The sequence below is a fragment of the Salmo salar genome, chromosome ssa20, assembly GCF_905237065.1.
Source record: "Salmo salar chromosome ssa20, Ssal_v3.1, whole genome shotgun sequence".
Classification (NCBI taxonomy): domain Eukaryota; kingdom Metazoa; phylum Chordata; class Actinopteri; order Salmoniformes; family Salmonidae; genus Salmo; species Salmo salar.
In genome coordinates this window covers 35,014,120-35,036,459 of record NC_059461.1, presented here as the reverse complement: position 1 = coordinate 35,036,459, position 22,340 = coordinate 35,014,120, and the positions used below count along the sequence as shown (strand labels likewise).

General features: G+C 42.5%; 1 protein-coding gene across 1 annotated transcript in view; it reads left to right on the top strand.

Annotated features, from left to right (window-relative positions):
- The window catches only part of LOC106580495 (hexokinase-2), a 96,669-nt gene that overhangs the window by 17,581 nt on the left and 56,748 nt on the right, over window positions 1-22,340 (top strand). Inside the window, exons 2-5 of the mRNA XM_014161633.2 lie at window positions 2,191-2,353; window positions 9,092-9,240; window positions 10,939-11,058; window positions 11,200-11,295. Coding sequence (XP_014017108.2) covers window positions 2,191-2,353; window positions 9,092-9,240; window positions 10,939-11,058; window positions 11,200-11,295 — 528 coding nt within the window. The remainder of the gene's footprint in view (window positions 1-2,190; window positions 2,354-9,091; window positions 9,241-10,938; window positions 11,059-11,199; window positions 11,296-22,340) is intronic.

Sequence of the window (22,340 nt, the reverse complement as noted above, 5' to 3'; positions counted from 1 at the left end):
CCAAGCGGCCAGCTCTAGGAAGAGTCTTGGTGGTTCCAAACTAGTCAGCAAAAAAAGAAACGTCCTTTTTTCAGGACCCTGTCTTTCAAAGATAATTCGTAAAAATCCAAATAACTTCACAGATCTTCATTGTAAAGGGTTTTAACCCTGTTTCCCATGCTTTTTCAATGAACCATAAACAATTAATGAACATGCACCTGTGGAATGGTCGTTAAGACACGAACAGCTTACAGATGGTAGGAAATTAAGGTCACAGTTATGAAAACTTAGGACACTAAAGAGGCCTACATACTGACTCTGAAAAACACCAAAAGAAAGATGCCCAGGGTCCCTGCTCATCTGCATGAACGTGCCTTTGGCATGCTGCAAGGAGGCATGAGGACTGCAGATGTGGCCAGGACAATACATTGCAATGTCCGTACTGTAAGACACCTAAGACAGTGCTACAGGGAGACAGGACAGACAGCTGATCGTCCTCGCAGTGGCAGACCCGTGTGACAACACCTGCACAGGATCGGGTACATCCGAACATCACACCTGCGGGACAGGTACAGGATGGCAACAACAACTGTCCGAGTTACACCAGGAACGCACAATTCCTCCATCAGTGCTCAGACTGTCCACAATAGGCTGAGAGAGGCTGGACTGAGGGCCTGTAGGCCTGTTGTAAGGCAGGTCCTCACCAGAAATCACCGGCAACAACGTTGCCTATGGGCACAAACCCACCGTCGCTGGACCAGACAGGACTGGCAAAAAGTGCTCTTCACTGACGAGTCGCGGTTTTGTCTCACCAGGGGTGATGGTCAGATTTGCGTTTATCATCGACGGAATGAGCGTTACACCTAGGCCTGTACTCTGGAGCGGGATCAATTTGGAGGTGGAGGGTCCGTCATGGTCTGGGGCGTTGTGTCACAGCATCATCGGACTGAGCTTGTTGTCATTGCAGGCAATCTCAACACTGTGTGTTACAGGGAAGACATCCTCCTCCCTCACGTGGTACCCTTCCTGCAGGCTCATCCTGACATGGCCCTACAGCATGACAATGCCACCAGCCATACTGTTCGTTCTGTGCGTGATTTCCTGCAAGACAGAGATGTCAGTGTTTTGCCATGGCAAGCGAGGAGCCCGGATCTCAATCCCATTGAGCACGTCTGGGACCTGTTGGATCGGAGGGTGAGGGCTGGGCCATTCCCCCCCCAGAAATGTCCAGGAACTTGCAGGTGCCTTGGTGGAAGAATGGGGTAACATCTCACAGCAAGAACTGGCAAATCTCACCCCCCCCCCACCCCCTCCCCCTCTTGTTCAGGGAAACATTATTCCATTTCTGTTAGTCACATGTCTGTGGAACTTGTTCATTTTGTCTCATTTGTTGAATCTTATGTTCATACAAATATTTACACATGTTAAGTTTGCTGACAATAAACGCAGTTGACAGAAAGAGGACGTTTCTTTTTTTTGCTGAGTTTACTTCCATTTAAGAATAATGGAGGCCACTGTGTTCTTTGGGACCTTCAATGCTGCAGAAATGTTTTGGTACCCTTCCCCAGATCTGTACCTTGACACAATCCTGTCTCGGAGCTCTACTGACAATTCCTGCGACCTCATGGCTTGGTTTTTGCTCTGACATTCACTGTCAACTGTGGGACCTTATAGAGACAGGTGTGTGCCTTTGAATGTAAACTTCCGACTTCAACTGTAATTGCAAAAGGGTTTTCTAATGATCAATTAGCCTTTTTAAAATTATAAACGTGGATTAGCTAACACATCGTGCCACTGGAACACAGGAGTGATGGTTGCTGATAATGGACATCTGTACGTCTATGTAGATATTCCATTAAAAGCTGCCGTTTCCATCTACAATTGTCATTTACAACATTAACAATGTCTACACTGTATTTCTGATCAATTTGATGTTATTTTAATGGACAAAAAAATTGCTTTTCTTTCAAAAACAAGGACATTTCTACGTGACCTCAAACTTTTGAACGGTAGTGTATATTTGCAAAAATGTCTAAACCTGTTTTTGCTTCGTCGTTATGGGATATTTTGTGTAGATTGATGGAAAAAAATTATTCATTCAATTTTAGAATAAGGATGTAACGTAACAAAATGTGGAAAAAGTAATTGGGTCTGAACTTTCCGAATGCACTGTATTCTATCTTACTCTGTTTTCTTTCTCTCCCTCTTAAGGTGGATAAATTCTTGTACCACCTGCGGTTATCGGACGAGAACCTGATCGACGTGTCTGAGAGGTTCCGGAGGGAGATGGATAAGGGGCTGGGCCGTGACTCCAACCCTACGGCCGCTGTGAAGATGCTGCCCACGTTTGTGCGCTCCACCCCTGACGGGACAGGTAAGGGGGTCGGTGGAGAGGGGGTCTCACAGACATCTGTTGAGTAATTTCTATTTTATTTACGTTGTGTCCCAAATGGCACCACATTCCCTTTACAGTGGGACTGGCCAAAAGTACTGGTCAAAAGTAGTTCACTATAAAGGTAATAGGGTGCCATTTGGGACGCAGACTTAAATGTTATTTAATCATGAAGTCCCATTGAGGTCAGAAGACTTCTTTCTTCAGGGAGGCCTGGAGAAATCTCAGTACATCCATGCCACAGGCCCTTCTTAGAGTCCATAGAGACCCATGCCTTGCCTACTAATGCACTGTGCAGGAATAAGAAAAATTGCACAATCCATCAATAATTTCATATTGGTAACTTGCTTAGATGAGGGCAGGCTGGTAGGAAGTTTTTTGAGTGACAGTTGTTTAGATGGCAAATGAGAGACTGGTGGTGAAAAGCACATAAATCCTGAAGCTGTGTGTCTCAGCTGCAGATTATGACCTGTGTCAGTGAACTGTGTTCAGAATGATACAGCTAAGCCCAGTTAAGAGCCATAGATGGATATATATATATTTATAGCTATATGACTCTGGCCCCATCTAAAGTGTTTTTTAATCTTATTTTACCTGTATTGAATGAAAAAGTGCCATTGGTGTCAGAAGACCTGGCCTTCAAGCCTTCTCATGCACAGTCATTGGAATCTTCAAGAAACAGCACAACCCATGCTTATAAATGTCTCTGTATACATCAATGATGTCGCTCTTGCTGCTGGTGAATCTCTGATCCACCTCTACGCAGACGACACCATTCTGTATACTTCTGGCCCTTCTTTGGACACTGTGTTAACAACCCTCCAGACGAGCTTCAATGCCATACAACTCTCCTTCCGTGGTCTCCAACTGCTCTTAAATACAAGTAAAACTAAATGCATGCTCTTCAACCAATCGCTGCCTGCACCTGCCCGCCTGTCCAGCATCACTTCTCTGGACGGTTCTGACTTAGAATTTGTGGATAACTACAAATACCTAGGTGTCTGGTTAGACTGTAAACGCTCCTTCCAGACTCACATCAATCATATCCAATCCAAAGTTAAATCTAGAATTGGCTTCCTATTTCGCAACAAAGCATCCTTCACTCATGCTGCCAAACATACCCTCGTAAAACTGACCATCCTACCAATCCTCGACTTCGGCGATGTCATTTACAAAATAGCCTCCAATACCCTACTCAACAAGCTGGATGCAGTCTATCACAGTGCCATCCGTTTTGTCACCAAAGCCCCATATACTACCCACCACTGCGACCTGTACACTCTCGTTGGCTGGCCTTCGCTTCATAATCGTCGCCAAACACATTGGCTCCAGGTCATCTACAAGACCCTGCTAGGTAAAGTCCCCCCTTATCTCCGCTCACTGGTCACCATAGCAGCACCCACCTGTAGCACGCGCTCCAGCAGGTATATCTCTCTGGTCACCCCTAAAGCCAACTCCTCCTTTGGTCGTCTCTCCTTCCAGTTCTCTGCTGCCAATGACTGGAACGAACTACAAAAATCTCTGAAACTGGAAACACTTATCTCCCTCACTAGCTTTAAGCACCAGCTATCAGAGCAGCTCCCAGATCACTGCACCTGTACATAGCCCATCTATAATTTAGCCCAAACTACTACCTCTTCCCCTACTGTATTTATTTATTTTATTTATTATTTTGCTCCTTTGCACCATATTATTTATATTTTAACTTTGAACTTTCTTCAAATTATAATTCTACCATTCCAGTGTTTTACTTGCTATACTTTATTTACTTTGCCACCATGGCCTTTTTTTGCCTTTACCTCCCTTATCTCACATCATTTGCTCACATTGTATATAGTCTTATTTTTGTCTACTGTATCATTGATTGTATGTTGTTTTACTCCATGTGTAACTCTGTGTTTTTGTATGTTGTCGAACTGCTTTGCTTTATCTTGGCCAGGTCGCAATTGTAAATGAGAACATGTTCTCAACTTGCCTACCTGGTTAAATAAAGGTGAAATTAAAAAAAAAATATATATATATATATATATATATATATATATGTCAACTATGGACTGGTTGTTGAGGTGAGAATAGGAGGGAGTTCTTTTGTTTGACAGCCCTTTAGATCAGGGTTTCTCAATCTTCGCCCTAGTTTCTCAATCTGGGCACCTTTTTGTTCTTGCCCTAGCACTCACCCACTTGATTCAACTAACCCACTCATCAAGCCTTTTGATTTAAATTGGGTGTGTGAGTGCTAGGTCAAGAACAAAATGTGCACCCCTTTGGATCTCCAGAACCATGATGAACCCTTAGCTAATGAGAGTATGCTGGTGAAGAATGGTACATAGAAAATCTGGGCTCTGTTATAATATCCATCCACACTAGCATACCACTTTGAATGAAATGAATTGGGCATGCACTCTAGGAGGGATACAGCTTTTGTCAAAATTGACTTTTTTTTGCAGGTTAGAAGAACTTACCAGCAGGTTAGGAGAATTAACGTAGCAGCTTAGGAGAATTAGGTTAAGGTTAGGAAAAGGGTTAAGGTTAGCTAAAATGTCCCCCCAAAAAAATGTTGACGTAGCTGTATCCCATCTAGACATTACACTCTAGCGGTAGGCCTATGCTGCATGAACATTGAAATGTCCCAGCTGCATTTTCCTTTGAGTTTGACCTGTGTTCGTGACTGTGACCGGGGCATATCAAAAGTATATCAGGTGGCATATCAAAAACCACTCTTGGAGACTGGGGAAGGTGATTTGTCATAAGTGACTGGAGAGGAATGGTAAATGTGAATTGCAGAGGAAGTACAAAAGCACCCAGGCCAAACCTCTGTTTGCTCAGCCTGTTGACTCTGGTCATTATTGGCATATTAAACGCCAACCTAGCAGATAAGTGTCTATCCAGCTGAACCACTGTTATGTCTCCCTCCCTCTTTCTCATCACTTTCTCTGCCTCTCTATCTTGTCTCTCTCTCTCTCGCTCTTTTGACTAGTGTTGCACGATATACCGAAACGTCTGTACTTTTTTTATACTAAAACATGAAAAGCGGTTTGGTACTAGAATTGTTACTTTCTGTACTTATGTCAAATGTGTCTCACGTGACATCATATATGGATTGAAAGGATCGACTCTGTCAAAGAGTCAGACAAATTATTGTTACTTTCTGTACTTATCTCAAATGTGTCTCAGGTGACGTCAAAGATTCAGACAAATTACTGAAGGGGGCAGTAGCTAGCCAGGCTGTGTTTGCACATGCAGCTGACACGAGCAAGCCACTTAAGAAGCAAGCAAGAAGAGCATGGCTTCTTCAAACTTAAATTTCATACCTTCACACACACAACTTTTATTATAGCTCAGTGCCCGCAGCTTGTTGACCAAACTGTCTGCAGAAGCGAACTATGGGAATACTAAGTAAAAGGTGTTACAACAACTAAGTAAAAGGTGTTACAAAGCAGTACAGTGCAGTTTATTAGGCTACAGATTAAATAAGTGATGAACTTCACAGGGTGGTGAATGTGCAAAGTGATGAGCTTGATGCTCCTTTCCAATAAATAATGAGGGTTTTATTCTGGTGACATGATCAATGCTTGGTTGCCATTTGACAAATACAAATAACTCTCTTATCCATAATAATCTCATAATGTAGGTGGCCTATCTGCGAGTTGTTGTCTATAGCGCACATGCCAAGACCAGAGTGGGCACATTTGCTATATAACGCAACAGTTTTTGACACAACCATCAGTAGAGTTGAAAAGGCGAACGAAAGCCATTTAACTTGTATTTGTGTTCGGTACATGGCAATTTAACGTCAAAAGTTATTTTTATGTGCACTATGTCAACAAATAATCAAAGCTTGATGATGAGTTGGTTATTTGAATCAGTTGTTTAGTGCATGGGGGGACACTGCTGTAGACTAAATGTCTATGGTAGACTATTGCAGTATGAATGAAAAAAGGAAACCGCACACTGTTCTTGATAGTATCACTGATATTTAATAAGCTTACGTATCGGCCTAACGGCCTTCGTCAGAGCTTTTGTGAATTTTCAGAAAACAGCACCTCTATGTAGACCTAGCCCCACCCACATCCGTTCCACGTATGGAAAGGGGTTGGAGGCAAAGGAAAAATAAATAAGTGCTACCAAACATAACAATATGCATTTCACAAATATTACAAAAGTGTATAGACAAGACGTACCGAACACGTCCATAAAATCACAACGAGGACATAGCAAGTTTTCATTAATCATTTGGTACATCATACGAAAAAACAAAGTAATCTTAAATAGGAACATATTTTAAATTCACAACATAACATACATAGGCATTTCATCATTAAGTCCTTTAGGAAATAATGTCTGGAGGGTGAAAATCCAAAAACATTCTCTTTTGCTCAGAGTATTATTAATATCACCTCCCCTGTCTGATATCTTAACTTTCTCTATACCACAAAATCTAAAGGTAGAAATGTCATGCTTTTGGTCATTAAAATGTACTGCGACTGGATAATCCCTGTCGTTTCTCCTGATTGAACTTTTATGTTCACTAATTCTCTGTTTGAGAGAACCAGAGGTTTTACCGACATAGCAGAGCCCACATGGACATTTAATAATGTAAATAACATGGGTGGTGGTGCACGTGATGATATCGTTAATTTGAAACCGTTTTCCTGTGTGTGGGTGGCAGAAATATTCACACATCATATTGTTGCACTGTGCGCATCCTCTACATTTATAGCTACCATTTGGTAGCGGGCGTAAAAGAGCCTGGCTGATTTTCTTTCGTGGCTGGCAGTTGGCATGAACCAATTTATCGCGCAAATTGCGACCTCTCCTATACACAATGAGTGGTGGATTCTTGAATTCAGCCGGCAAAGCTGGGTTCCGATGATAAAATATGCCAATGTTTCTTAACCACACCTCCCACTTTTCGCGAATTCAAAGTATATGTGGTTGTGAACATAACGGAGTGTTCTTTTGCTTTAGCTGGTCTTTTTTGTAACAATTCATCTCGTGTTTTTCCCAATGCCAAATGAAGAGCTTCATCCACACATTGTGGCGAATAGCCTCTTCTTAGAAACCTAGTGCGCATCTCCGCTGCTTTTTCTAGATAATCATCATTGGAATAGCATATACGGCGCAGTCTGAAAAACTGGCTTCTAGGAAGTCCTCTTTTTAATGGCTCAGGGTGGAAGCTGTCCCCCTGTAATAGAGTATTTCTGTCTGTTTCTTTTCGATACAGAGTTGTAAACAGGGTTCCATTTGATTTCTCAATCCACATATCGAGGTAATGAACGCGTTGAGTGTCACTTTCAATAGTAAATTTGAGATTGGGATCCATGTCATTGAGTAGTGCCATAAAATCTGACAGCTCTTGTTCAGTTCCTTCCCATATGCAAAAAATGTCGTCAATATATCGATACCACTTCAGGATTTTATTCAAAAATGGATTTTCGTTTTTGTTAATGACTAAACGTTCTTCAAATAGACCCACATAAAGGTTAGCATAGCTCGGATCGAATGTGGAGCCCATCGACGTTCCATTCGTTTGGAGGTAGTATTCATCATCAAACCTAAAATAGTTATACTTTAAAACATATTCTGCCAGCTCTAAAATAAAGTTTGTTGGTGGATATTCATTAGTATCTCTGTCTCCCAAATAGTGAGCTAGTGCTGCCAGCCCCCCCGCATGGGGAATGCTGGTATATAGACTCTCGACATCTAATGTGACCAGACTATTGCAGTATAGAAGCTTCAGAAATTAGATATTCTATTTGTTATTTTATTTGTTCTACCAGTTATCAATATATTGTTCAATGTTAAAAAAAATATTATCTGTATCGAACAAATCTGGTATTGTGTGTGTGTGTGTGTGTGTGTGACAGCACTACTTCTGACTCTCTCCTCGTTCTCTCTCTCCTTCCTTTCGATGTGGTTTTCTTTTCAGTCTAAATTATGTGGTTAGCCATTGATCATGTAAACCTCACTTTGAAAAGGACATTTCAATGAAAGGGACATTGAAATGTTGAATGTTAGGTAGTCTATTCACTCAAAAAATGTGACAAGATTCAAAACGTATTTTATACTTGTTTATTGCGTTGAATAAAACCTTAGTTTGGTATTAACATTTTATGTTGGTTGTTATGTATTATAACATAAGGTCAGTCCATTGAAAGATTCACCTTTATATCTCATAAAAATGGTAGCAGGTCATGGGTATGTTATTGGCAATGGGTGAAAGACATCACTTTTCAAAGAGGACTCCGATGTTCAGAAGGAGCCTACTGCTTCATGGTCAAAGTCCTTTGTGGTTGTAATGAAATTCATTTGTCTGACCCGTGATCACCTCTGCTCCAATCAACATTATTGCTGCTCATGGTTATCTCTATTGCAGCTTTGTAGCTTTCATAAAGACTGTGGTAGAAACGTATACACTTTTTTTATAAAATAGTACTTTGACATGAAAAATACCATTAGGCCTAGTTTTGGTACATTCTTGGATTTATTGTTGTCCTCCTCCATATAGGCTGTTTGGAAGACTTGTAGTATATAATTTATTTACCAAGACGAGCACCACATTCCCACTTAAATATTTGGTAGAGCATACCTGTTTTCTTTACCCTCGCTATTGCAGTTTAGTAGACTTAGTACTGTTATTTGTAATTTTTTTTGTATCTATTTTTTTTTCTTGCTTTACAGCATTTTTGAGTATGTGTGTTTTTTCCCTGACTCTTCCAGAAAAGGGAGACTTCCTGGCTCTAGATCTGGGTGGGACCAACTTCCGGGTCCTGCTGGTGAAGGTGTCTGACAACGGGAAGCAGAAGGTGGAGATGGAGAACCAGATCTATGCCATTTCTGAGGAGCTGATGAGGGGCAGTGGCGAAGAGGTGAGAGGAGAAGGGGATGTTCATTTCAATGGACATCAGGAATGACCTAAATTCACACAGCAAATCCCTGCAATGGGCCAGATGCTTGACCTTATTACAGTGACTTCTTAAACGGCCAATCGGGAGTTGAAACAATAACAAAGCAACCACCCCACCACTGTTTCTGTAAAAAGCTGAGGGATGGGGCTGGAGAAATGTAATTAACACACAGACCTATGGATGCAAGGACTGACCATCAATGATATCAAAATTATAGTTTTAACTATGTTATGAGGCTGTAACTTGTTTGTTTACATTTACTTTATTTACAAATATTGGTGTAAAACGGTTTTCTATTTTGGGTTCTGATGGGGTACGAAACTAATAAGCTCATGAGTCATAAGTTATATTCTTCAAGAATCAACAGATACATTTTTTTACTTATAAATGAATGATATGTATGTAGCAACTGCTGATTGTCCCTTTTAAACACTTTCCCTCATCGTTCAGACCAAGCAGTATCAATGTCGGTAGGTCTGTTTTATGACATTTCTATAACATCGCCAACTTTGATGCTGGGAAGAACATCTGGTTCTGGAATAGGGGTTTCATAGGTATTTCTAAGTCTAACTGTGTTTGGTAAAGACAACGGATGACTGAATCTCTGGGAAGTACGGAGGCTGGGTCAAGTTCAGTACGTGCAAAATAGTGTGAGCGGACCAAGTCATTTGGTGTCACTCTAAAGTGGAAAGGTGGAATAAACGAGTCCAGAGTAGGTTTTCTTGATTCAACACAGTTCTCTATTGATGGATTTCTGACAATACAAACACTCCAACACAGTCAATGAGAATCTCTAAAGGAACAACATACATCTTCTTCTTTAGATGACACAGGATCACATTACGATTATCTTCAAACTATAACAACAATCACATATTCGTCACCGTCTTAATGGATCTTCTTGGATAGCACCTATCTCCCCGTAGCCATTCTCCAGAGATAGTTTATCTTCCCCCCTTCTTGCTGGTTCCATCCTCTCTCTTGTAGGGCAAAGAGAATATCTCATTCGTACTGTCAGCTGTGCTTAATTGACTCTGGTTACCTTGTCTCACATGCCTTGTTGGGCTACTATCCGTGAGCCCAGCCTGCCCTCTGGTGGTCCTTCCACAATAGAGAACTGAAAACAAAACAATCGTATTGATATTGAACACCTACGAGCTACCTCCTCTGTTTTTAAAAGGTTTTCTACCATTTGGTGCCTACTGAACACAACTTTGTTTTAGTCCTCTTGGTTAGGGTTGTCATATTTATCTCAGGTATATTTATATATTCTTAATTCCATTCCTTTACTTAGATGTGTGTGTATTGGGTATATGTTGTGAAATTGTTAGATATTACTTGTTAGATATTATTCCACTGAGTTAGAAACACAAGCATTTTGCTACACCCGCAATAACATCTGCTAAACACGTGTGTGTGTGTGTGTGTGTGTGTGTGTGTGAGACCAATAACATTTGATTTGGGATGTTCAATAAGGGTTGAGGTTGGTAATGGCTTTTATGTCATATTTGTAATATTTGACCCTAACATTATAATTTCGCTAAAATACGAGAAAAATGGGGTGGGAAAAACCATAGATCATATCAATGAACTGAAGGGGTTACTATTACGTTGATCAGTTTGCTGCTGTATGTTAACACCCCTCTGTTTCGCCCTTAGCTTTTCGACCATATTGCTGAGTGTCTTGCTAACTTCCTGGAGAAGCTGGGGATCAAGAACCAGAAGCTTCCTCTGGGTTTCACCTTCTCCTTCCCCTGCCAGCAGACCAAACTGGATGAGGTGAGGAATAAGGAGGTTGACTATTGAGGACCGCATTTGAAATTTAAACAGAAAAAAGGAACCGTGATTTGGAGGTTTAAGCCTTCAGAATGATCCAGAAGTTGTCATTGTCTGTGTGCGTGCGTGTGTATGTTCATGCAGAGTATTCTGGTGTCATGGACCAAGGGCTTCAAGTCGCATGGGGTGGAAGGGAGAGATGTGGTCAGCCTTCTGAGGAAAGCCATCATAAAGAGAGGGGTGAGTCAGTGGAAAATGAATGGGCTAAGGTTATGCACCAGTGGCAGCACTCGTAAATGCAGCACTCTCTGTGCCTTGCCACATCATGGCATTTTCTTTCCATACAGATAATGTATGGCCTCCCAGCAAACTCCAAGACATTGTGTGCTACAAAAGTAATCTGACCTATATAGGTTATGCTGAAAGTATAACATGAAGGCTTCAGGCCAGCAGCATTAAGATGAACTGAAACCTAGTGTTTATTCAAGTTTTTAGAAAGAGACCATCACACTCACACTATCAAACAAAAAGATACGCCATACAAATATACAGTACCAGTCAAAAATGGTATAATAATAGTGAAGACATAAACTAGGAAATAACACATATGGAATAATGTAGTAACCAAAAAAGGGTTCAACAATCAAAATATATTTTAGATTCTTCAAAGTAGCCACCCTTTGACTTGATGACAGCTTTGCACACTCTTGGCATTCTCTCGACCAGCTTCACCTGGAATGCTTTTCCAACAGTCTTGAAGGAGTTCCCACATATGCTAAGCACTTGTTGGCTGCTTTTCCTTCACTCTGCGGTCCAACTCATCCCAAACCATCTCTATTAGGTTGAGGTCGGGTGATTATGGAGGCCAGGTCATCTGATGCAGCACTCCATCACTCTCCTTCTTAGTCAAATAGCCCTTACACAGCCTGGAGCTGTGTTGGGTCATTGTCCTGTTGAAAAACAAATGATAGTCCCACGAAGCGCAAACCAGATGGGATGGCATATCGCTGCAGAATGCTGTGGTAGCCATGCTAGTTAAGTGTGCCTTGAATTTTAAATAAATCACAGTGTCACCAGCAAAGCACCATCACACCTCCTCCACCTTGCTTCACGGTGGGAACCACACATGCAGAGATCATCCGTTCACCTACTCTGCGTCTCTCCAAAGACATGGCGGTTGGAACCAAAAATCTCAAATTTGGACTCATTCGACCAAAGGAGAGATTCCCACTGGTCTAATGTCCATTGCTTGTGTTTCTTAACTTTTACAAGGCACACCTGTTAATTGAAATGCATTCCAGGTGACTACCTCATGAAGCTTGTTGAGAGAATGCCAAGAGTGTGCAAAGCTGCCATCGAGGCAAAGGGTGGCTACTTTGAAGAATCTCAAATATGAAATCTATTTTGATTTGTTTTAACACTTTTTTTTGGTTAGTACATGATTCCATATGTGTTATTTCATAGTTTTGATTTCTTCCCTATTATTATACAATGTAGAAAATAGTAAAAATAAAGAAAAACCTTAAGATTAAGATTTTATAACACAAAAGAGAAATAAAGGTTTTTGTTTTTACAATTATTCTATTATATAACAACATCACACCCTGAATAATGCTTGTTAGTAGCTGACATGTCTGTGTGACTGTTCCAATGCTTAAAAACATTACAGCACTGATAAATCTTGGGAGTATTTACCCATTTTGTATGGAACATTAAGTCAAACTCTTTATACTGAGCTTTACAGTAGTTATCCTTTCATGTCTTAGGGTGTTTTCAAAACTCGGGGGGTGTGTGTGTGTGTGTAAGTCATAGGGTGCAGGTAACCTAACGGTTAGAGCGTTGGGCCAGGTGTACTTAATCCTAAGGTGCCGTACTACTTTGGCTGACCCTATAAAACAACACATTTTACTGCACCTATTTGGTGTTACAATAAAACATATATTTTTTTATAGCCCACTCTGTGATGGCTATTATGGGAATGTGCTGTGTGTGTGTACACAGTGTGTTTGGAAAGTATTCAGACCCTTTCACTTTTTACTGTTGTGGAAATTCTTAAAAACAGGGACACTCAAAGTCAATTTTTAAATGAATCATTGTTTGTCAGCGAGCTGGAGAGGTTCCAACAAACTTAATGCACCATAGTGAATGTCTGTCAGAAGCTCTGCTAGGGCAGTTCCAGCAGTTGTCTTATATACAGCTATACACAGACAAGTTATATTTACATGATTTAGCATAATTATTTCATCATTACCGTTTTGTTTCATTCATGTGACCGACCAATACTGACTGGTTCATATCATGTGACAGACCAATACCTCAAGAGGCTTCTTCTCTCTAAGTTGAGACCTTGAAATATTAAGTTGTCAAAACAAGGTCTAGGCGTACTGCCAAATTGCAGATACTGATAAGTGAGGATTTGTTCAATCAATCACTTGCATGAACTCAGAAATTGGTTATTAGAACAGCACATGTATAAAATGTCCATCACATTACATTATAGCCTTGTTCTAAAATAGATTAAATACATTTTTTCCCTCATCAATATACACCAAATGCCCCATAAGGACAAAGCGAAAACGGGTTACATTTTTTTGTTTTACAAATGTATTAAAAATAAAGAGCAGACACCTTATTACATAAGTATTCAGACCCTTTGCTATGAGACTCAAGTGAGCTCAGGTGCATCCTGTTTCCATTGATCGTCCTTGAGATGTTTCTACAACTTGATTGTAATCTACCTGTGGTAAATTCAATTGATATGACATGATTTGGACAGGCACACCTGTCTGTATAAGTTCACACAGTTGACAGTGCATGTCAGAGCAAAAATCAAGCCATGAGGTCGAAGGAATTGTCCGTAGAACTCCGAGACAGAATTGTGTCGAGGCACAGATCTGGGAAAGGGTACCAACAAATTTCTGCAGCATTGAAGTTCGCCAAGAACACAGTGACCTCCATCATTCTTAAATGGAAGAAGTTTCGAACCACCAAGACTCTTCCTAGAGATGATCACTGGAAACAGGATACACCTGAGCTCAATTTCAAGTCCCATAGCAAAGGGTCTGAATACTTCTATAAATAAGGTATGTGTTTTTTATTTTTAATAGATGTGCAAACATTTAAATCTTTTTTGTTTTGTCATTATGGTGTATTGTGTGTAGATTGAAGGGAAAAAAATTATTTAATAAATTTTAGAACAAGGCTGTATTGTAACGAAACGTGGGAAAAGTCAAGGTGTCTGAATACTTTCCGAAGGCACTGTATATATGTACAGTACCAGTCAAAAGTTTGGACACACCTCATTCCAGGGTTTTTCTTTATTTGTACTATTTTCTACATTGTAGAATAATAGTGAAGATATCAGAACTATGAAATAACACATGGAATCATGTAGTTACCAAAAAAGGTGTTCAACAAATCAAAAAATGGTGTATTTGAGTTTCTTCAAAGTACAGTGGGGGAAAAAAGTATTTGATCCCCTGCTGATTTTGTACGTTTGCCCACTGACAAAGAAAGGATCAGTCTATAATTTTAATGGTAGGTTTATTTGAACAGTGAGAGACAGAATAACAACAAAAATATCCAGAAAAACACATGTAAAAAATGTTATAAATTGATTTGCATTTTAATGAGGGAAATAAGTATAAGTAAAGTAAATAATAAGTAAATAATAGGAAAAACGCCAAGGGGGATAAACCTTTGCAAGGCACTGTGCCCGTGCTAAGGACTATTCAACGCTGGTCTGACCAATCGGAATCCACACTTCAAGATTTGTTTTTTCATCTGAGAATACATTGAATACGCTGATATGGTGACTGAGTTTATCAGGAAGTGTACAGGAGATGTGAATGTGACCATTAAAACCTACCCTCACCAGAAACCGTGGATATACAGTGGATTTAAAGTCTACACACCCCTGTTAAAATGCCAGGTTTTTGTGATGTAAAATAGAGACAAAGATAACTCATGTCAGAACTTTTCCCACCTTTTAATGTGACCTATAACGTGAACAATTCAATTGAAAAACAAACTGAAATCTTTGAGGGGGAAAAATAAAAAATTAACTCACAATAACCTGGTTGCATAAGTGTGCACACCCTTAAACTAATACTTTGTTGAAGCACATTTTGATTTTATTACAGCACTCAGTCTTTTTGGGTAGGAGTCTATTAGCATGGCACATCTTGATGTGGCAATATTTGCCCACTCTTCTTTGCAAAAGCGCTCCAAATCTGTCAGATTGCAGGGACATCTCCTGTGCACAGCCCTCTTCAGATCACCCCAGAGATGTTCAATTGGATTCAGGTCTGGGCTCTGGCTGGGCCATTCCAAAACGTTAATCTTCTTCTGGTGAAGCCATGCTTTCGTGGATTTGGATGTGTGCTTTGGGTCGTTGTCATGCTGAAAGGTGAACTTCCTCTTCATCTTCAGCTTTCTAACGGACGCCTGAAGGTTTTGTGCCAAAATTGCCTGGTATTTGGAACTGTTCATAATTCCCTCCATCCTGACTAAGGCCATGGTTCCAGCTGAAGAAAAACAGCCCCAAAGCATGATGCTGCCACCACCATGCTTCACTGTGGGTATGGTGTTCTTTGGGTGATGTGCAGTGTTGTTTTTGCGCCAAACATACCTTTTGGAATAATGGCCAAAAGGTTCAACCTTGGTTTCATCAGACCATAACACATTTTCCCACGTGCTTTTGGGGGACTTGATGTTTGTTTTTGCAAACTACAGCCGGGCTTGGATGTTTTTTATTGTAAGAAAAGGCTTCCGTCTTGCCACCCTACCCCATAGCCCATTCATATGAAGAATACAGGAGATTGTTGTCACATGTAGCACACAGCCAGTACTTGCCAGAAATTCCTGCAGTTCCTTTAATGTTGCTGTAGGCCTCTTGGAAGCCTCCCTGACCAGTTTTCTTCTTGTCTTTTCATACATTTTGGAGGGACGTCCAGTTCTTGGTAATGTCTCTGTGGTGCCATATTTTCTCCACTGGGTGATGACTGTCTTCACTGTGTTCCATGGTATATGTAATGCTTTGGAAATTCTTTTGTACCCTTCTCCTGACTGATATCTTTCAACAATGAGATCCCTCTGATGCTTTGGAAGCCATGGCTTTTGCTCTGAGATACAACTAAGAACATATCAGGAAAATCCTACTAGAACAGCTGAACTTTATTTGTGATTAATCAGAGTCACTTTAAATGATGGCAGGTGTGTAATGACTTCTATTTAACATGAGTTTGAATGTGATTGGTTAATTCTGAACACAGCCACATCCCCAGTTATAAAAGGGTGTGCACACTTATGCAACCAGGTTATTGTAAGGTTTTTATTTTTCCCCCCCTCAAAGATTTCAGTTTGCTTTTCAATTGAATTGTTCACATTATAGGTCACATTAACAGTAGAAAAAGTTCTGACATGATTTATCTTTGTCTCATTCTTTTACATCACAAAAACCTGCCATTTTAACAGGGGTGTGTAGACTTTCTATATCCACTCTGTCAGCATTTGTGCAAAACAAAGCGAGAAACCACTGCATTTAACCATGGCAAGGTGACTAGGAATATGGTTGAATACAAACAGGGTCGTTTTTCCCTCTGTAAGGCAATCACAGGCAAAACGTCAGTATAGAGACAGTGGAGTCGCAATTCAACGGCTCATACACGAGACGTATGTGTCAGGGTCTACAGACAATCACGAACTACAAAAGGAAAATCAGCCACATCGGACACCAACATCTTGCTTCCAGACAAGCTAAACACCTTCTTCGCCCGCTTTGAGGATAACACAGTGCCACCGAGGCGGTCTGCTACCAAGGACTGTGGGTTCTCCTTCTCCGTGGCCAACATGAGTAAAACATTTAAGCTTGTTAACCCTCGCAAGGCTGCCGTGCCAGACGGCATCCCTAGCCTAACCTCCGAGCATGCACAGACATATTCAATTTCTCTCTATCCCAGTCTTCTGTCCCCACATGCTTCAAGATGGCCACCTTTGTTCCTGTACCCAAGAAAGCAAAGGTACCTGAACTAAATGACTATTCCCCTGTAGCACCCACTTCTGTCATCAGGAAGTGCTTTGAGAGACTAGTCAATGATCATATCACCTCTACCTTACCTGACACCCTAGACCCACTTCAATTTGCTTACCGCCTCAATAGATCCACAGACGATACAATCGCCATCGCACTATCCCATCTGGACAAGAGGAATACATAAGTAAGAATGCTGTTCATTGACTATAGATCAGCATTCAGCACCCTAGTACCCTGCAATCTTCATTAAGCTCGGGGCCCTGGGTCTGAACCCCACCCTGTGCAACTGGGTCCTGGGCTTCCTGACAGGTCACCCCCAGGTGGTGAAGGTAGGAAACACCTCCACTTTGCTGATCCTCAACACTGTGGCCCCACAGCGTTGTGTGCTCAGCCCCCTCCTGTACTCCCTGTTCACCCATGACTGCGTGGCCACGCACGCCTCCAACTCAATCATCAAGTTTGCAGACGACACAACAGTAGTATGCTTGATTACCAACAATGACGAGACAGCCTACAAGAAGGAGGTAAGGGCTCTGAGTGTGGTGCCATGAAAAAAGTAACCTCTCACTTCATCAAAACAAAAGGAGCTGATCATGGACTTCAGGAAGCAGCAAAGGGAGCACCCCCCTTTCCACATCGACGGGACCGCAGTGGAGAAGGTGGGAAACTTCAAGTTCCTCGGCGTACACATTTACTGACAAACTGAAATGGTCCACCCACACAGACAGTGTCATGAACAAGGCGCAACAGAGCCTCTTCAACCTCAGGAGGCTAAAGAAATTTGGCTTGGCACCTAAAACCCACAAACTTCTCCAGATGCACAATCCTGTCTGCTGTATCACTGCCTGGTAAGGCAACTGCACCGGCTACAACTGCAGTGCTCTCCAGAGGGTGATGCGGTCTGCCCAACGCATCAACAGGCACACTGCCTGTCCTCCAGGACACCTACAGCACCCGATTATCACAGGAAGACCAAAAATATAATCAAGGACATCAACCACCCAACCATGTCAACCACCCTGCTATCATCCAGAAGGTGAGGTTTGTACAGGTGCATCAGAGAGACAAAAACAGCTATATCAAGACCATCAGACTGTTTAAATAATAACAATCACTAGCACAGCGGCTTCTGCCAAAATACATAGACTTGAAGTCACTGGCCGCTTTAGTTTTTATTTTGCATTACTCATATATACTGTATTCTATTCTACGCCGATCTGACACTGCTCATCCATGTATTTTTATATTCTTAATTCCAATCCTTTACTTACATGTGTATTGTGAAATTGTTCGATATTACTTGTTCGACACTACTGCACTGTTGGAGCTACAAACTCAAGCATTTCGCTACACCCGCAATAACATCTGCATGTGACCAATAAAATTTGATTTCAATTAGAAAAATTAAGAACTTAACATTTCTTCAAGTGCAGTCGCAAAAACCATCAAGCGTTATGATGAAACTGGCTCTCATGAGGACCGCCACAGCAAAGGAAGACCCAGAGTTAACTCTGCTGCAGAGGATAAGTTAATTCGAGTTACCAGCCTCAGAAATTGCAGCCCAAATAAATGCTTCACAGAGTTGAAGTAACAGACATCAACTGTTCAGAGGAGACCGCGTGAATCAGGCCTTCATGGTCGAATTGCTGTAAAGAAACCACTACTAAAGGACACCAATGAGAAGACACTTGGTTGGGTGAAGAAACACAAGCAATGGACATTAGACCAGTGGAAATCTGTCCTTTGCTCTGATGAGTCCAAACTTTGCAGGTGAATAGATAATCTCTGCATGTGTGGTTCCCACCGTGAAGTATGGAGAAGGAGGTGTGATGGTACTTTGCTGGTAACACTGTCAGTGATTTATTTAGAATTCAAGGCACACTTAAGCAGCGTGACTACCGCAGAATTCTGCAGTGATACGCTATCCCATCTAGTTTGCGCTTAGTGGGACTATCATTTGTTTTTCAACAGTACAATGACCCAAAACACAGCTCCAGGCTGTGTAAGGGCTATTTTGACCAAGAAGAAGAGTGATGGAGTGCTGCATCATATGAACTGGCCTCCACAATCACCTGACCTCAACCCAATTGAGAGGGTTTGGGATGAGTTGGACCGCAGTATAATTGCACTAGGCGAGACCCAAATGCAGACACAGGAGGCAGATGGTTGAGCTCTGATATTTATTACACCAAAAGGGGTAGGCAAAAAGGCAGGTTGGGGACAGGCGAGAGTTCATAAACCAGGTCAGAGTCCAAGGGGATAGGCAGGCTAGAGGTCAGGCAGGCGGACTTGGCTTCAGGACCAGACTTGTCTGACATGAACGTGTTCTTGGGCAGACCGGAAAAAACCAGGATGTCGTCAAGGTAGACGAACACGAAATGGTTTATCATGTCCCGGAGCACATAGTTTACCAGAGCCTGGAAGACAGCGGGGGCATTGGTGAGTCCAAACGGCATGACCTGGTACTCATACTGTCCACTGGTTGTGTTAAAGGCTGTCTTCCTCTCCTTTGCGTATTCGAACCAGGTGGTAGACATTCCGAAGGTCCAGTTTGGAAAAAATGGTGGCCCCCTGGAGAGGTTCGACGGCTGAGGAGAGGAGTGGTAGGGGGTAATGATTCTTTATCGTTATACCATTCAGACCCCGGTAGTCAATGCACGGACGCAGGGTCTTCTCCACGAAGAAAAACCCCGCACCGGCAGGAGATGCAGATGGACGGATGCCTCCAGTAGCCAGAGACTCCTATGTACTCCTACATGGCCTCGGTCTCCGTGCCGGATAGAGAATATAGCCGACCACGAGATGGTGTGGTGCCTGGGAGGAGATCAATGGCACAATCATAAGGACAGTGCGGGGGGGAAGAGAAGTAGTCCGTGCCTTACTGAAGACCTCAGGTCATGGTACCCAGTGGGGACGGCAGAGACATCCGTGGCTTTGCTTACGTCCTGAGTGCTGTGCCGCTTTTAGGCTGTGCCGCTTTTAGGCAATGAGAATGACAAAATGGGCTCCAACTCAGGATGGAGCTCGTGGTCCAGTCAATAACAAGATTGTGTTTCTGGAGCCAAGAAAATCCCAAAACCACAGGAACATGGGGGGAATTGATGAGGAACTGTATGGTCTCACTGTGGTTTACTGATACCCGTATATGAACGGCCACAGTGCTATGGGTGACTCCAATAGAGCCGTCCAGTGCCCTTGCATCCATGGGGACAGAGAGAAGTTGAGTGTGAATACCTAATTCAGAAACCATGGCAGCATCCATAAAACTTTCATCAGCCCCAGAGTCAATGAGCACCCCGGCGAGACTTAGACTGGTCTCCCCACGGCAGAATCACACAAAAAAGGTGGACGGGTGATGGAAGTTAGGGGACTCTGTCTGGCTCACCAGAGTACTTGTACACACTAAAAGGGTTTCTCAACTGAGCAAGTGACTATAATGTCCCACCCCTCCACAGTACAGACAACAGTTAGAATTCAGCCTACGTGAGCATTCCCCAACCGATAACCTAGCTCTTCCCAGTTGCATGGGCTCAGGAGTATCCAACTCACCCGTCGCCGATGATTCTCTGGGAACCTCGGGTGTTTTCGAAATACCAACTTCTGGGATTTCCGGATTCCTTCGGCCGGGCTCCAGCATCAGCAGACGAACGAGTGTTCCTGAGACCCGACGACCTCTCACACCGCCGTTCTCGTAGGCGTCCATCAATCCTAATCGCCAGGGTGATGAGAGAATCGAGATCCCGTGGTATTTCCCAAACTGCGAGCTCGTCCTTTATCCCCTTCGACACTCCGTGGAGAAAGGTGTCAAACAGAGCCTCCGGATTCCAGGAACTTTCTGCGGCCAATGTGCGAAAATCTACTGCGTAGTCTGCCACGCTACAGAAGTTTTGATGAACCTGCAGTAGTTTGAGCCGCCTCCCTCCCGGGCACCGGAGAATCAAACCTTTCTCACTTCTGCCATGAATTCCAGGCTATGGCACACAGCTGATTGCTGCTCCCACACAGCCGTTGCCCAGGAGAGCGCCCTTCCGGACATTAGCGTGATTAAATATGCTATCTTCGATCGATCCGACGGGAACAAAGAGGGCGGAGTTCGACAATGAGGGAGCGCTGGGAAAGGAATGCCCGGCAGGTACCAGGATTGCCTGCATAACGTTCCGGAGGTGGTAAGCGGGATTCTCAAGGAGCCAGGGTAGGTTGAACAAATCTACTAGTAGTAGAAATGTTGCTGTGTGGTTGGGAGGTCTCAGAGGTGGCAGGCTGCCTATGAGCTAACTCACTGATTTGCTCCATTATAGACTTGAACCCTTGGCCGTGAAGTTCCATCAGGGAACAAAGCCCTTCCATAAGGTCCAGCAGTAGCTCCTCGTGCCTCCCAATGGTGGCTCCTTGCAGGGAGACAGCGTGACGGAGCTGGTCCTAGTCTGCTGGGTCTATCATGGCAAGTTCCTACTATAAAGGGCACAAGGTGAAACCCAAATGCAGACACAGGAGACAGATGGTTATTACACCAAAAGGTAGTAGGCAAAAGGCAGGTCGGGGACAGGCGTGAGTTCATAAACCAGGTCAGAGTCCAAACAGTACCAGGGGATAGGCAGGCTTGAGGTCAGAACAGGCAGAGTGGTCAGGCAGGCGGATTTGGCGTCAGGACAGGCAAGGGTCCAAACCAGGAGGGCTAGGAAAAAACAGACTGGGGAAAAAATGGGAGCAAGGAGAAAATCTGGTTGACTTGGCAAAACAAGATGAACTGGCACAGAGAGAGAGACAGGAAACAAGGATAAATACACCGGGGACTAATGGGGAAAACAGGAGACACCTGGAGATGGGTGGGGACAATCACCAAGACAGGTGAAACAGATCAGGGCATGACACGCAGAGTGAAGGGAAAGCAGTCAACAAATGCTTAGCATATGTGGGAACTCCTTGAAGACTGCATTCCTCATGAAGCTGTTTGAGAGAATGCCAAGAGTGTGCAAAGCTGTCGATCAAGGCAAAGGATTGCTACTTTGAGGAAACTAAAATATATTTTGATTTGTTTAACACTTTCTTGTTTACTACATGATTGCATATGTGTTATTTCATAGTTTTGATGTCTTTACTAGTATTCTACAATGTAGAGAATAGTTCAAATAAAGAAAAACCCTTGAATGAGTAGGTGTCCAAACCTTTGACTGGTACTGTATGTGTGTGTATATCATGCACTGTCCGGTTTGGATTTTTACTTTACATAATGTATACAAAGTATACAAGC